We start from the raw sequence: 15194 nt of genomic DNA on the forward strand, positions 1-15194 counted from the left end.
GACCTGAAGGGGGGCGCCTGGGTGGCTCAGTGGGTTGGGCCGCTGCCTTCGGCTCAGGTCATGATCTCAGGGTCCTGGGATCGAGCCCCGCATCGGGCTCTCTGCTCAGCAGGGAGCCTGCTTCCTCCTCTCTCTCTGCCTGCCTCTCTGCCTGCTTGTGATCTCTGTCAAATAAATAGATAAAATCTTTAGAAAAAAAAAAAAAAAAAAAAAAAAAAAAAGAATGACCTGAAGGGAGGGAAAAAAAGCAAGTCACAAAACAGATGTACATTATTATTCTATTTGTGTAAAGGAAATTCATTTATTTGTGAATGCGAGAAAATATCTAAAAAGAAATAGTAACAAACCACTAATAGTTAATCCTGAAATGAGATTTAGGGGAAGAAACAAGGGATTTTCTCTTTTGGGGGTGTATATGTGTGTATAGGTACATACATATACATCCTTTTTTTAACTTAAGTATGGTTGGACATACAATATTAGTTTCAGTATACCATCAGTGATTTGATATTTATATACATTATGAAATCTTACCATAATAAGCAGTTACCACCTGTCACCATACAAAGTTACTACAATGTTACTGACTATATTCCCTATGCTGTACTTTACATCCCCTGATTTATTTTATAACTATAAATTCGTACCTCTTAATCCCCTTCAGCTATTTCATCCATCCTCCCACCCTCTCCCTTCTGGTAACTACCAGTTTGCTCTCTCTACTTATGAGTCTGTTTCTGTTTTGTTTACAGATTCCACCTAAGTGAAATCAAAGGTATGTGTCTTTGTTTAACTTCACATAATACCCTTTAGGTTCATCCATGTTGTTGCAAACGGCAAGATTTCATTCTTTTTTATGGCTGAGTAATAATCATGTGCATCATGCCTTCTTCATCCATTCATCTATCGATGGATACTTAGGTGGCTTCCATATTTTGGCTATTGTAAATAATGCTTCAACGAACACAGGGGTGCATGTATCTTTTCAGGTCATATGTATCGTTAAAAAAAAATCAGTATTGGGGCACCTGGGTGGCTCAGAGGGTTAAAGCCTCTGCCTTCAGCCCAGGTCATGATCCCAGGACCCTGGGATCGAGCCCCGCATCGGACTCTCTGCTCTGTGGGGAGTCTGCTTCCTCTTCTCTCTGCCTGCCTCTCTGCCTACTTGTGATTTCTATATGTCAAATAAATAAATAAAATCTTAAAAAAAAATCAGTATTAAATTTTCACTTAAAAAGAGAAAGAAAAAGGGGTGTCTGGGTGGCTCAGTCTGTTAAGCCTCTGACTCTTGATTTTGGTTCAGGTCATGATTTCAAGGTCATGAGACTAAACCCCACATCTGGCTTCACACTGGGCATGGAGTTTGCCTATGATTTTTTCTCTCCCTTGCCCTCTGACCCTCCTCCAAAAAAAGTAAAGAAAAAAACAAATAAAAGACAAGCCTCTTTTTTTTTAATTATTTATTTATTTGAGAGAGAGAAAGGACACAAGCTTGTGAGCTTGGGTGGCGGGGAGGGGCAGAAGGGGAAGAGAATCTTAAGCAGACTGCATGCCCAGCATGCAGCCTGATGCAGGGCTTGATCTCAGGACCCTGAGATCATGACCTGAGTTGAAATCAAGAGTTGGACGCTTAACTGACTGAGTCACACAGGTACCTCCTAAAACAGATTCTTTTTTTTTTTTTTTAAGATTTTATTTATTTATTTGACAGAGAGAGATCACAAGTAGACGGAGAGGCAGGCAGAGAGAGAGAGGGAAGCAGGCTTCTTGCTGAGCAGAGAGCCCGATGTGGGACTCGATCCCAGGACCCTGAGATCATGACCTGAGCCGAAGGCAGCGGCTTAACCCACTGAGCCACCCAGGCGCCCCCTAAAACAGATTCTTAAATTCAGAGAACAACCTAGTGGCTGCCACAGGGGAGGTGGATGGGAGGATGGGTGAAATAGATGAAATGGATTAAGAGGTACAAAATTTCAGTTATAAAATAATTAAGTCATGAGAGGAAAAGTACAGCATAGAGAATATAGTCAATAACACTGCAATAACTTTGTATGGTGACAGAGGGTGACTACACTTATTATGGAGGGCACTGAGTAGTGCAATGAATTGTTGAATCAACATATACACCCGAGGAGCACCTAGGCAGCTCAGTTGGTTAGGCGGTCAACTCATGACTTCAGCTCAGGTCATGGACTCAAGGCCGAACCAACTTGAGATTCTGCTTGAGATTCTCTCTGCCCTCCCCCAAAACATGCTTCCTGTGCACACACTCTAATAAATAAAATTTTAAAAAATATATATAGTACACCTGAAACTAATATAATATTGCATGTCAATTATACCTCAATAATAAAATTTAAAAAGAAAAAAAGGCGTACATAGCAAAAGTTCTTAATTTTGGATGCATATAACCGTTCTTGATCACCCACAGTGCAGGAAATACAAGCCACTCAATGCTTAAGGAAAAACTCATCCATTCATTTAACAAGCATTTACGGAACACTTCCTATGTGCCAAGCACTGTGCCTGAGGATACAGACATAATGGTGAACAAGACAAACCTAGATCATGCTCTCAAAGAGCTAACGAAGGAATTTTGGTCTCTATTTTTCCATTTCCCCAGTAAAAGCCACTCTGACTTCTAGGTATCTATCTGCTCTCATGCTTACAGTTCCCCATAAAATAGATACAAATTAATAGGTAAATTATACCAAACAAAAACAAAAGCTTTAAAAATGGACTCCTATTCCTGTCCTAATTAATTTTAAGTTATCAGAAGCACAATTTATAAAAAGAATAGTTCAACAAGCACACTTCCATATAAATAAGAATTAGGCTAGATGCTAAATGATGTTTAAGAGAAATTAAGAAAATCTGAGGAGGGAAAAAATGTTATACAAAATATTAATTTTCATCACTAATTTATACACGTTAACTAAATTTTTGTACAATGAACATGTACTGCATAAGAAGCTCTAGAATAGGGGGTGCCTGGGTGGCTCGGAGCGTTAAAGCCTCTGCCTTCGGCTCAGGTTATGATCCCAGGGTCCTGGGATCAAGGCCCACATCAGGCTCTCTGCTCTGCGAGGAGCCTGCTTCCTCTTCTCTCTCTGCCTGCCTCTCTGCCTACTTGTGATCTCTGTCAAATAAATAAATAAAATCTTAAAGAAAAAAAAAAAAGCTATAGAATAGAACATATACGAGAAGTATAATAATAGTAAATTCTTGTTCTTAAAAAAACTATCTACTGCAATAACAGAGCAACTACCACATGAAGTTCAACTTCTTATCCTTCCATCCCAGTCTGTTTGTGGTCTGGCCTTATTAAGACTCCTTGTCTTGTCAGCCCCAAGTCCATTTCTCCCCCTCTTCTTCTAGAAACAGCATTCTGAGACTTTCCAGTAGGGAGCCACTGCTCACCTCCTGGAGTTGGAACCAGTAATCTCGAATCTTTGCCAAGCCATTGCTTTCTATTCCCTTAGCTGCCAAAATGGTTCAGAGGTGAACATGTGACCTTAACAGATACAAAACAAAATCAATCCTGAAAAGAGGCTAATTTTAATGAGACTACTAAAATGACCATAACCACAGACATATAATGCAGCTAAAATTCCTAAAAAGAACATTGTAAGAAACAGAATTCTCATTTCATGTGGCTGTGAAATAGCCATTAGTCACCTCTTTTGTTGAAATATACAACAGAACAGCAACAAAAATACAATATTCAAAAAATTCCCATTTTTAAGATTTAAAACTTCCTACTTGTCTCAAAGAGTAAGAATGTTGAATCCATATAAACCACAACCTGTTAAAATAGGTAAGTACCCTAAGAGAAAATACAGGTTACCAGGCATATACATTAATCACATCTCCTCTGACAAAAATTTAAAAAAATAAGTTCAAAAACAAAGGTTCCTATGCATAGTATTTTATGAGGCATCTAAAATGGCTCATTAAAAAAAAACCTTGCATACATTTAAATTTTTAAGTAATTTAAGTAATTTTGATTAATTATCTTATTGTCAACACTAAAAAAATTACAGAATATATTAATAGAGACGCCTGGGTGGCTCAGTTGGTTAAGCAGCTGCCTTCGGCTCAGGTCATGATCCCAGCGTCCTGGGATCGAGTCCCGCATCGGGCTCCTTGCTCAGCAGGGAGCCTGCTTCTCCCTCTGCCTCTGCCTGCCATTCTGTGGTCTGTGCTCGCTCTCTCTCCCTCTCTCTCTGACAAATAAATAAAATCTTAAAAAAAAAAAAAGAATATATTAATAAATTATAGGGAAACAAAGTTCAATTCAAAATGAGAAAATAAAACTTAAGCCATCAGAACTTCCTAAGAGTAAAATGGGCTACCTTGTAACATAGAGACCTCCCCTTCCCAAAAACTAAACTATAACCAAAACTGCAAGTCTCTGAAAATCTGACATCCTTGAAGAATTTGACGGATGTGCCAGCTATTTTTTTCTTCAAAGCATATAGTTGAACACATATAATAATCTGTTGCATTCTTCTCTAGCATTGCATAACTTTCCTGGCCTACAATGCACATACTGCATCTATTACCATACTTAAGCATCCGACAGCATTGTTTTAAGAATCCACAATATTCATCTCTAACTAAACTCATATATAAAAATTTTAATCTTCAAATGCCCATGAATTTCAGCAGTTAAGTATCATATATATTTTTTCCACAAAGTCTCAATACATTTCCTGAACTTTCAGCTTTCAGTTTCCTGTTCGTCAATGGCTACAATTCCAGAGGCAATATATAAACACACCCCAGCCGTGGTATTTCCACTTTTGACAACAGTGGATGAACTTAATATGACCAAACATAACTATAGCGTATATAAATGGTACATGACAGTTAACATAGCAATAACAGGAATTTAATGATTTATAAAAATGGAAATATAAATCATATTACTGATATAAGAATGAAAATTACAACATCAATAGTCTCTTTCTTTCTCAATGTATAAGAATTGCAGGGCTTCTACCTAAAGAATCCTCCGAGTACAAAACAAGTTGCAGATTATAAGACAGAGAAAAAAAAAATTCCCTTCTCCCTTCAAAAAAATGAAGACAGGAAAAAAGAAACCAAACCATGGGAAATAGGAAGTAAGCGATCTGACTGATACAAAGCTTTGAGGACATGAAAAAAAAAATTGTTGTATACACTTGGATTATACAATTCAACTTCACAGTATTTGAAAATAAGAATAATTAGTATTTCAGTAAAAATGAATCTAGTCCTGGGGCGCCTGGGTGGCTCAGTGGGTTAAGCCGCTGCCTTCGGCTCAGGTCATGATCTCAGGGTCCTGGGATCGAGTCCCGCGCCGGGCTCTCTGCTCCGCAGGGAGCCTGCTTCTTCCTCTCTGCCTGCCTCTCTGCCTACTTGTGATCTCTGTCTGTCAGATAAATAAATAAAATCTTAAAAAAAAAAAAAAAAAAAGAATCTAGTCCAGAAGCCTACTTTCTTTGAAGTATATGAATATAGCAGGATAAGCAAAGGTCCGGGGCATCTTTATGTAACCCATGCCTGTTTCTTTCTGTAATCATGGGGAAGAATACAGAACATTATTACCAGGTACAAAATGATTTCATGATAAGATTATGCTTAAAGTGACAAAAAAGTATTTGTACACCATGCAAATTTTCCAAATGCAGGAAGGCCATCTTGCCAAAGTTAAAACAATACATTTCAAGGGGGAAAAAAAAACAAGTGTGATAATGATTTATTTGCTGACTAGGAAGAGACATTATTTATATATGAGGAAAAAAATTACTCTGTAAAAAGGGGGTATTTATTGAGCATCTAGAGTGAAACTAAGCTTAGGGTTTTACAGATCTTCCACCACACTGCATCTCCACAGGAAAACAGTGTACAAGAAAACAATGTTTAAACAAGTTTCTCATCATGATGTGTGGCATATACTAAAATCTAAGAGGCTAGAAAAGATGTAAACTTAATAGACTACTGTACTAGCAGTACTGGATTGGAGGCCGGGAGGCCAAAGTACAACAGCTCCCAACTCTTCATGCTAATCTTACCAGCACAACAATCTGTAAAATGATAGAAACAAAAGCCCACTTCTTTTTGAAAATGCTATTTATGATTACAACACTATTGTATTTATAATGTAAATCTCTAAAAATGAAAGAAAGAAACCCTTTTCTTCTTAAGGCAGATTTTGGAGCCTTGGTTTCAAATATTACTTTAAGAATAGTAATGCTCGGTGCCTCTGCCTGCCATTCTGTCTGCCTGTGCTTGCTCTCTCTCCCTCTCTCTCTGATAAATAAATTAAAAAAAAAAAAAAAAAAAAAAAAAGAATAGTAATGCTCGGGGCGCCAGGGTGGCTCAGTGGGTTAGGCCGCTGCCTTCAGCTCAGGTCATGATCTCAGGGTCCTGGGATCGAGTCCCGCGTCGGGCTCTCAGCTCAGCGGGGAGCCTGCTTCCCTCTCCCTCTCTCTCTGCCTACTTGTGATCTCTGTCAAATGAATAAATAAAACCTTAAAAAAAAAAAAAAGAATAGTAATGCTCATACAAGATGTGTAATCATGGACTTCTCATTAAGAAGTGTGTATTACTGGGGCGCCTGGGTGGCTCAGTGGGTTAAGCCGCTGCCTTTGGCTCAGGTCATGGTCTCGGAGTCCTGGGATCGAGCCCCGCATCGGGCTCTCTGCTCAGCGGGGAGCCTGCTTCCTCCTCTCTCTCTGCCTGCCTCTCTGCCTGCTTGTGATCTCTCTGTCAAATAAATAAATAAAATCTTTAAAAAAAAAAAAAAAAAAGAAGTGTGTATTACTATCACATTTTTCCCAGTGGTAAAATTATTTTTTATCTTGGTTTTTAATAGCAATTAGTAGAAAAATTATCAGGAGTACTACTATAATTTCCACCCACATGGCTGAGAATCACACTAGGCATGACAGTAAAAAAAAAAAACCAGCCCTAGTTTAGCTCTAAAAGGTACAGGCCTGCTCAGTAATTAGCTGTGGATCTTGAACATGTGATTTTACTTCCTCTGGACCTTAGTGTCCTCATCTGAAAGGCAAGATGGCTGGACTAGAGGTTATTTCCCTCCCTTCCTCTCTGTCTCCCTGGCTCTTTCTACTTTAAGGCTCTAGCGATTTAGGATCCAGACTGGGGTTTCTGAAGATGGAGACAAAAATCTGCAGAAAAGGAATAAGGATAATGTAAACAACTGGAATATGGAGAGAAAAAAGTCCAAAATTCATGTTTATAAAAAGAAGTGGACAAACGGTTCGTGATAGAAGATCATGAGCTTTATTGTCAAAATTAGTTTGAATACAAGTTTCAGTTATACTGCAATCAGGAAAGAAAGAGAGAAATGCCAGAGATAACAGACTTAGAAACATTATCTATACAAGAATGCCTCACAAATAACCCAAGAAATCCTCCCCACATTCCCTCAGTACATACAGAAAGGACCTCATAATACCTGGCTTGATCATTCATAACTCTGCCCCAACATAATCACCAACTATTTTCCCACAGATTATTCCCCTCAGTCAATCTGACTTCATCATTTCAAACAAACCTCGACTCTCTCCCCTTCATTATCACTCAAGGCTTTCTGAAATGTATTTTCTCTTCTCTCAACTTACACTAATAATTTATCATGCTTTAACCATATTTGAAGCACCATTCTCAGTATTTGACATGTATCAGCTCATTTAATTCTCTCAACAACCCTAGGAGGGAGGTCATGTAACTTCCTTAAGGTTACACAGCAGCAGAGCTAGGATTCTGACACGGCTCCAAGGAGACTGTCCTCCGAACTTGCTAACTAGTCCTTCAAAGCTCAGATCAAGTTCTGTCACCTTTCTGAAGTTCTCAGCTGCTTAACAATTATTCTTGTCTCTTGAGTCCTTAAGTAAACCACTCATTTACAACTTATCATTGAACCTAGGTTGTTATCTATCTTTTGTGCACATATTCTAAGAACAGGCTTTTTTCTCACTTATTCTGCAACAACACTACTTAGAACCTAAGAGAAGCTAGTATCTGAAATATAAAAGTGCTTATTAATGTAACTATAAATAACATTTTGTCAACATATCGGAGATATATACCAGACTCTGGGCTGAGTGCCTTTATATGTACAGCCTCATTTAATCCTCACAACTGCCCCTCCTCAATACTGCAAATGAAGAAATGAGGCTCAGAGAAGCTATATATGTTATTCAGTATCACAGTGTAGTGATAGTCTTACTTAAGAGTCTGTACCATACTCTTCATCTGCAGTGCATCACAGAATGCCTTGAAGAATCAGTCCTAACCACAATGAAGTTCAACTTGCACTTACTCTGCGGCGTGACTCTAAACAATAAGGATTCGGGACCAGAGGTGCAGCTGTTGCACCCAAGAAATTTGTAGTTCAGCAGGACTTCGGGACCAAACTGTCCTATCACTGGCAGAGTCACCATCACCAACTTAAAAATGTTAACTTATATTTTAAATCAAAATACCAGAATAGGGGTGCCTTTGTGGCTCAGTGGGTTAAAGTTTCTGCCTTCGGCTCCGGTCATGATCCCAGGGTCCTGGGATTGAGTCCCGCATCTGGCTCTCTGCTCAGCGGAGAGCCTGCTTCCTTCTCTCTCTGCGCCTGCCTCTGCCTACTTGTGATCTCTCTCTCAAATAAGTAAATAAAATCTTTAAAAAAAAAATATCAGAATAATCCTGGGAAACTCTCTTCCACATCACTCACACTCCCTTCAGGCTCCCTCACTTCCTTTATGCTCAGACTCCTCTCTCTAAGCTTTTGTATTATAGAGTAGAAGGGTCCCGTTAATCCTAACAACCATTAGGATATCTAAATTTAATTTAGTGATATATCAGACTCAAGGGTATATCTGATAAATTCCATGCCCATAATGAAATGAGTACTGAAAAACAGCTAGAAAAAAGCAGTAACGAAAAGAGGGATATGAAAGTTACAGTGTAAAGAAAAAAGCAAGAAAATGTGCACAAATATAAGGTAGAAAGTAGAGTCCAGCATAAATTCAGTGGAGAAACACAGATAAATAATACCAAAATCTAATCCATTTTAGGATATCTGACTCCTTTTTTCCTATTCCTAGCCTCTAAAGGAAATAGGAAAAAAAAAATTTATATATATATATATATACATACATGTGTATATATATATATGTATATATATATATATATATATATAAAACAACTGAAAAACCATTTACTAGAAGCAGTATATAAATTAGGAGATTTTTTCCAAGAAACCATTCATTTTAGAATTTCAGAGCTGCAAAGAAACCTTAAAATACTACCTAATCCAACCCACCCATTTTACAATTAAAATAAGGCTCAGAAAGGTTGATTTTAATTTGCCTAAGAACAAATGGCTACTGAATCTCACCCCAATGTCTACTCCTACCAAATTAAGCTTCCTAGAAATGTATTTTACTCCTCCATTTTCCGCTCTTAATAACTATTAATTAGTTTCTGCATAAGCATCTCAGAATCTACTTATTATTCCTAATTCCCTTAGAAGAAAATAACCATTCTGGATTAGGTTAAAGCAATATGGAATTTTATTCTTTTATTCCCAAAGTCAGTAATCTCAAATAGGGTCCTGGTTCTTACCAGGAGATTCAAACATTTCCCAGAAGAGCATAAAGAAAAAAGATCTCCAAAAGCTGATCAAAAGCAAGCCAAACTGATAAACTATAATCCACCAGGCAAGGAATCAAGCCCAAGACCCCTGGAGGCTGGATGACAGCTAGTGGGAAATGCAATGGATATAACTTATTTTCCCGTTTCTATTTTATACCCTCCTAACTAACCACAGGTTCCTATCTTTCTGACAAACATCAATTCCAGGAGTCTGTAAAGAAAAGAAATGAAGAGAGTATCCTGTCCCTTTCAGCAAAGGTGGCTTTTAGACAGGAACTATCTTGACCAGGAAATATGGCGTGAGGGATAAGTTTTAACGTAAACCCATAGACTCATACCTTTAGCCTTAAAAACACCAGGAATTCCTGAAAATGTGTTATGTACACTTAGAATTTCCTCCACTGAAAAGCACTTCAAGATATGCTGGGCTGGAAGGAACTCATCCTAGGCTGTGGCCTCATGAAGTCTGCCCCCCCTCCATAAACTGTGGGCCCTGCCAGCCACTGTTCTCCAGGATATTTGAGCTGATCCTGAAGTCTTAAACAGAACCTTAGCTTAAATACAGTGAACACATTGGCCTTAATACTGATGTGTTTGCCTATAGAAGGCTGACTGAAACCTTCTCTGGAAGGGAAGAAAATGTCTTAGTTTACTTTAGGAACATAGCTTCCTTTTTATGTATATGAAGTTCATTATAGATTAGGAACAATCTCCTGCTTTAACATCTTAACCAAATCAAGATTATTATACTGAAAATGAAAAGGACAAAAAGTTTAAAAGAGTCCTTATAAAGTTAGAAACAAACTGTTTTACTGACTCAATGAACTTAGGAAGTAAGAGTAAAAATAACCAACAAGAATAATGAAGTTACTAACAGCTGAAGAGGAAAACTGGGAAGAGCTTTTCAGCTGGGGGTAAGGGGAGGGGTGTTTGTGTGCAGCTGCTACAGGGATGGTATTTAAACATATTTAGTTTCAAGACATAGGTAAAAATTTGGGCCTCAAGTTTAGACAAAAGATAGAGATTTGCGGTCTAGAAAGCAGAGCAATGATTAAGTTTACAGAGAAAGAGAAGGTTACGGAAAAAAACATTTAAAACAATAGCAACCCTCAGATAATACACTTTGAAGATAACCTAACCTTTCAGATGAATAATACTTATCATACAGATATGGAATATTTTGGACTGCTTTGTTCTAAATGAAAAGCTAAAAAAATTAATTTTTTTCTCAGCCTATGAATTAACAGAGAAAACCTGACGATTAAAATAGTTTCATAATTATGGATTGTCCAAAGTCAAGTCTCTGAACTAAAACATGCTGCTTCTGAAGTTTCTCTATTTGTAACAAAACTTTTGGAAAAAACAGAAAAATCTGATGTACCAATACTACTACTATTTTACAATAGTGGTGAGAACTTAAAAGTACATTAACCAAAATGTGGATAATTAATAAATCTGGAGAATAGGTATACGGAAGTTCATAATATTATTCTCCCCAGTTCTGTGTAGTTTAAAACTTCCATAGTAAAAAAAAAAAGTCTTTAAAAAGCCTACCTACAGATATTTTAAAAATTCTTTTTAATTAAAAGAACTTCTTTGGGGCACCTGGGTAGCTCAGTAGGTTAAAGCCTCTGCTTTCAGCTCAGGTCATGATCTCAGGGTCCTAGGATAGAGCCCTGCATCAGGCTCTCTGCTCAGCGGGGAGCCTGCTTCCCCTGTCTCTCTCTGCCTGCCTCTGGGCCTACTTGTGATCTCTATCTGTCAAATAAATAAATAAAATCTTTAAAAAAATAAAACTTTTTTTGAGAAAGCATGAACACAAGTGGGGGAGGGGCGGGGAGAGGGAGAGAAAGACTCCCAAGAAGGCTCCACCCCCAGCAAGAGCCCAAGATGGGGCTCCATCTCATCACCCTGTGATCATGACCTGAGCCAAAAATCAAGACCAACTGAGCTACCCAGGCACTCCAAATATCTTAAAAATTCTATCTGTCGTTAAGGCTTGACAACTCAAAACAAAATTCTAACAGACAAAAACTTTTCAAATAATGTTTTATTGATTCTCAATAGACTAATGAAATTTAATGTGTATGAAAGGGAGAAAAGATCCTCTGTCATTTTAGAGGACTATAAATATGTTCATTAAAAGGAAAAAATTCCATTTACCCATGCTGGCTGACGCTGGAGAATTGTTATTTTTCTCTTCAAAGAACTTTTAATTTTTGTTAAAAAAAATATATAGTCCATATAAACATACGGTTTTAGTTAGGAAAGGCAAAATGAACATTTATTCCCAGTATCAATGATTAATTCATTGGACATGCTGGTTAGCTATCATATTATCTCAAAAATCTTCCACTCTAGTAAGTAATCAAATAAACAACTTTTTACATAGATGCAAAAAAAAAAAAAAGGACCAATATCCATAAATTAGAAACAAATATTTAAAATTATATAAACTAATGAGGGAGGAAAGTTGAACATTTTTAACAATGATCATAGTTTAAGCTAGGATTTAAATGGATGACATTTAAGTCGTATCACTCTACTAAGACTGTGATAGTACCGCAACTAGCAGAGAACAAATTGACCGCTTAGATTTACCACTTACTGATAAGCAAGAATAGTATATATGGTTTACAAGCGCGTATCTTTCCTCTCTATGGTAAACAGCACCACCCGAAAATGATAACTAGATTTGTTTGCCTTCTCTTCATCTGTAAGTTCCAAGAAATAAAAACTATATATGTCTGTGCAAAACCTAGCACACTGTAGGGGTACAACTCTTCTAACAGGAATAATCACTACCTTCAATTCCCAGAAAAGTATTGCTAGCTATCAGTCTCACTTCCTAGGTGATGTGCATAGGATAACAAAATCAAGCAGGGTTTCCTTGCTGGCAGTTCTGCCTTGAATCATTTGAATCTTATTTCTTCTAATGAAACAGGTCATTAAGAAACTTTAGAGAGAAGCAGGGTGTGTACATCTATGTAAAGACAAAAGAAGGCTGACAGAGATTCTCTTTTTCCCCATCACTATGAAAGCACTGATGATAAGTCTGAATTGAGGTTATTTCACTTTTTGCAGGGACCAAGATCACTGTCCTCTTCAACAAATTGTTGTAGCTTTTTTCCTAATTAAAGTAAAAATTACATACCGTAAAGTGTCCAGATCTTAAGTAGTCAGCTCAGTAAGTTTGATCAAGCGCATACACCAACAACTGGTGAATCTCGATGTTCCTTGTATTAGGCTTGCAACTTCTCTGTAAGTTAAAAATTATATGAAAATAAGAAGTTACCCAACAAGTATACACTGAATTAGCATTACCCAAGTCAAGTTACAGAATACTTCCATCTCCCCAGAAAGGTCCCTTTTACCCCTTTCCAGTCAACCACAACCTTACTCAGAAGCCACTTTCCTGATTTCTATCACCACACCTAAAGTTTTGCCTGTTCTTATATTTCTCATAAATGGCATCATTTGGTACATCCTTGTGCCTGGCTTCTCTTGCTCTGAATAATATTCCTGAGATTCATCCATGTTGTGTGAATCAGTAGTCCGTTCCTATTATGAAAAAAGCTGCACGAACGTTTTACATCAATCTTTTTGCAAACATGTACTTTATTCCCCTTAATGCAATAAGATTTCACTTAAAAAGGGGAGGGTTCCCACATATAAATGGGCCCATAAAGTCATATAGTATAGAAAGATGGACTGATTGCCCATAAACATATCACAAAAATATATAGTTATATAAAATACAAAAAATATAGGTGTTTTATCTATGTGAGGGAGTGTATAAATGAATAGATTCTGAGAAGTCCACCTAGAACCAACAAAGATATTTTTTAAAATTTTAAATTTTAAAATTAAAATTTTAAAATATTTTTCATAAAAAGTTCATAGTAAAAATAAATCTAAGATGGGAATGCTGTCTTTCTTTTTTTCTTTTTTTTTTTTAAGATTTTATTTATTTATTTGACAGAGAGAGATCACAAGTAGACGGAGAGGCAGGCAGAGAGAGAGAGAGAGGGAAGCAGGCTTCCTGCTGAGCAGAGAGCCCGATGTGGGACTCGATCCCAGGACCCTGAGATCATGACCTGAGCCGAAGGCAGCGGCTTAACCCACTGAGCCACCCAGGCGCCCCTGTTTAATTTTTCTTAGTAAGTATTATGTTTTAACCCATAATGATTGATTCAGAAATCAATGATTTTTGATCATTCAAAAATCATGATTCAAGAATGATTCAAAAGAGAAACAGATTTCTTTCCATCTAAGTTGCCCTGTTCTGCTTCAATGAAATAGCTCCTTCTCAGAACAAATCTCCTCCCCAAACTAGAACTTCAAAATATTAAATGTTACCTCCACTACATAATAATTTTTTATGCAAGGTGTAAAACCCAAAATATGTGTTAAAATTACAAGTTTTATCTTACTGTCTTGCTTTTTTAAAAAGTTAAACAGGGAAATAATCCATTGGCTAATACTTAACATGGGTAAAGACCATTCCAACTTCATGGAGAATATATTCTGAAAAGGACTCAATCTCTAGAATGTTTTCTCAATCCCAAAAAGTAATTTACTACAGCATTAAGTCTATGACAAACACATCTTGACTTTGAAATTCCACTGCATAATTTTCAGCTGAAAGCAGAGGAGGTTCTTTAATTTCCAGAAGTAGTAACATTAAGGAACATACATACAAATCTGATTTTTTAAAAGATCGGTTTGAAATTCCCAACCTTGCTTTTGATAATTAGATGATCATTTTCAGGGACTAGAAGTGGATCCTCATTTAACATCACTTATAAACTGCCAAGATGGAGGCAGAATGCTACAAATCGTTCTAGAAATTTACCACTGCTTGCTTTAGGAAGGGTTTGCAACTATAAAAGGAGGAAACAACCCTGTTTTAAAGGTGTTTGATCTTTGTTCACCTTTTACTCCTCCTCCCCCAAAATGAACAACTTCAAGGAAACATAATTCTAATGTACTACGTTTTTAATCTTAAAAAATATTCTTGGGGCACCTGGGTGGCTCAGTGGGTTAAAGCCTCTGCCTTCAGCTCGGGTCATGATCCCAGGGTCCTGGGATCGAGCCCCACGTTGGGCTCTCTGCTTAGCGGGGAGCCTGCTTCCTCCTCTCTCTCTCTCTCTGCCTGCCTCTCTGCCTACTTGTGATCTCTGTCTGTCAAATAAATAGAATCTTTAAAAAAAAAAAACAACATCTGGATGTTCCTTAACTTTCACAGATGTGTAATTATTCACTTAACCCATTATTCACTCTGAAAATACATCATTTTCACTTTTCTAATAATTGTACCATTTTCTAAAACTAGGAAAACAGTTTCGATTAACTGTTACAAAAATGACAGCAGCTCTAAACAGCTACAACCTCCAACTTTCATTATCTTTTTCCTGTTTTAAAGAATTACAATCTTATTCTTATTTTTAAAGTGTTTTTCTGGGACGCCTGGGTGGCTCAGTTGGTTAAGCAGCTGCCTTCGGCTCAGGTCATGATCCCAGCGTCCTGGGATC

The 15194-nt window shown here is 37.3% G+C and overlaps 1 protein-coding gene across 7 annotated transcripts in view; it reads right to left on the reverse strand.

Moving 5' to 3' along the window:
* The window catches only part of LOC125102683 (uncharacterized), a 66845-nt gene that overhangs the window by 45311 nt on the left and 6340 nt on the right, over positions 1 to 15194 (reverse strand). For 5 of the 7 annotated variants that reach the window (XM_047734088.1, XM_047734083.1, XM_047734089.1 and 2 more), the window contains exon 3: positions 12815 to 12919. In XM_047734088.1, coding sequence (XP_047590044.1) covers positions 12903 to 12919 — 17 coding nt within the window. In that variant the 3' untranslated portion in view covers positions 12815 to 12902. Of the gene's footprint in view, positions 1 to 6829; positions 7179 to 12814; positions 12920 to 13148; positions 13222 to 15194 lie in introns of those variants that run through there. The other 2 variants (XM_047734086.1, XM_047734087.1) reach the window with 2 other exon arrangements.

The sequence above is a fragment of the Lutra lutra genome, chromosome 6 (assembly GCF_902655055.1).
Source record: "Lutra lutra chromosome 6, mLutLut1.2, whole genome shotgun sequence".
NCBI lineage: Eukaryota > Metazoa > Chordata > Mammalia > Carnivora > Mustelidae > Lutra > Lutra lutra.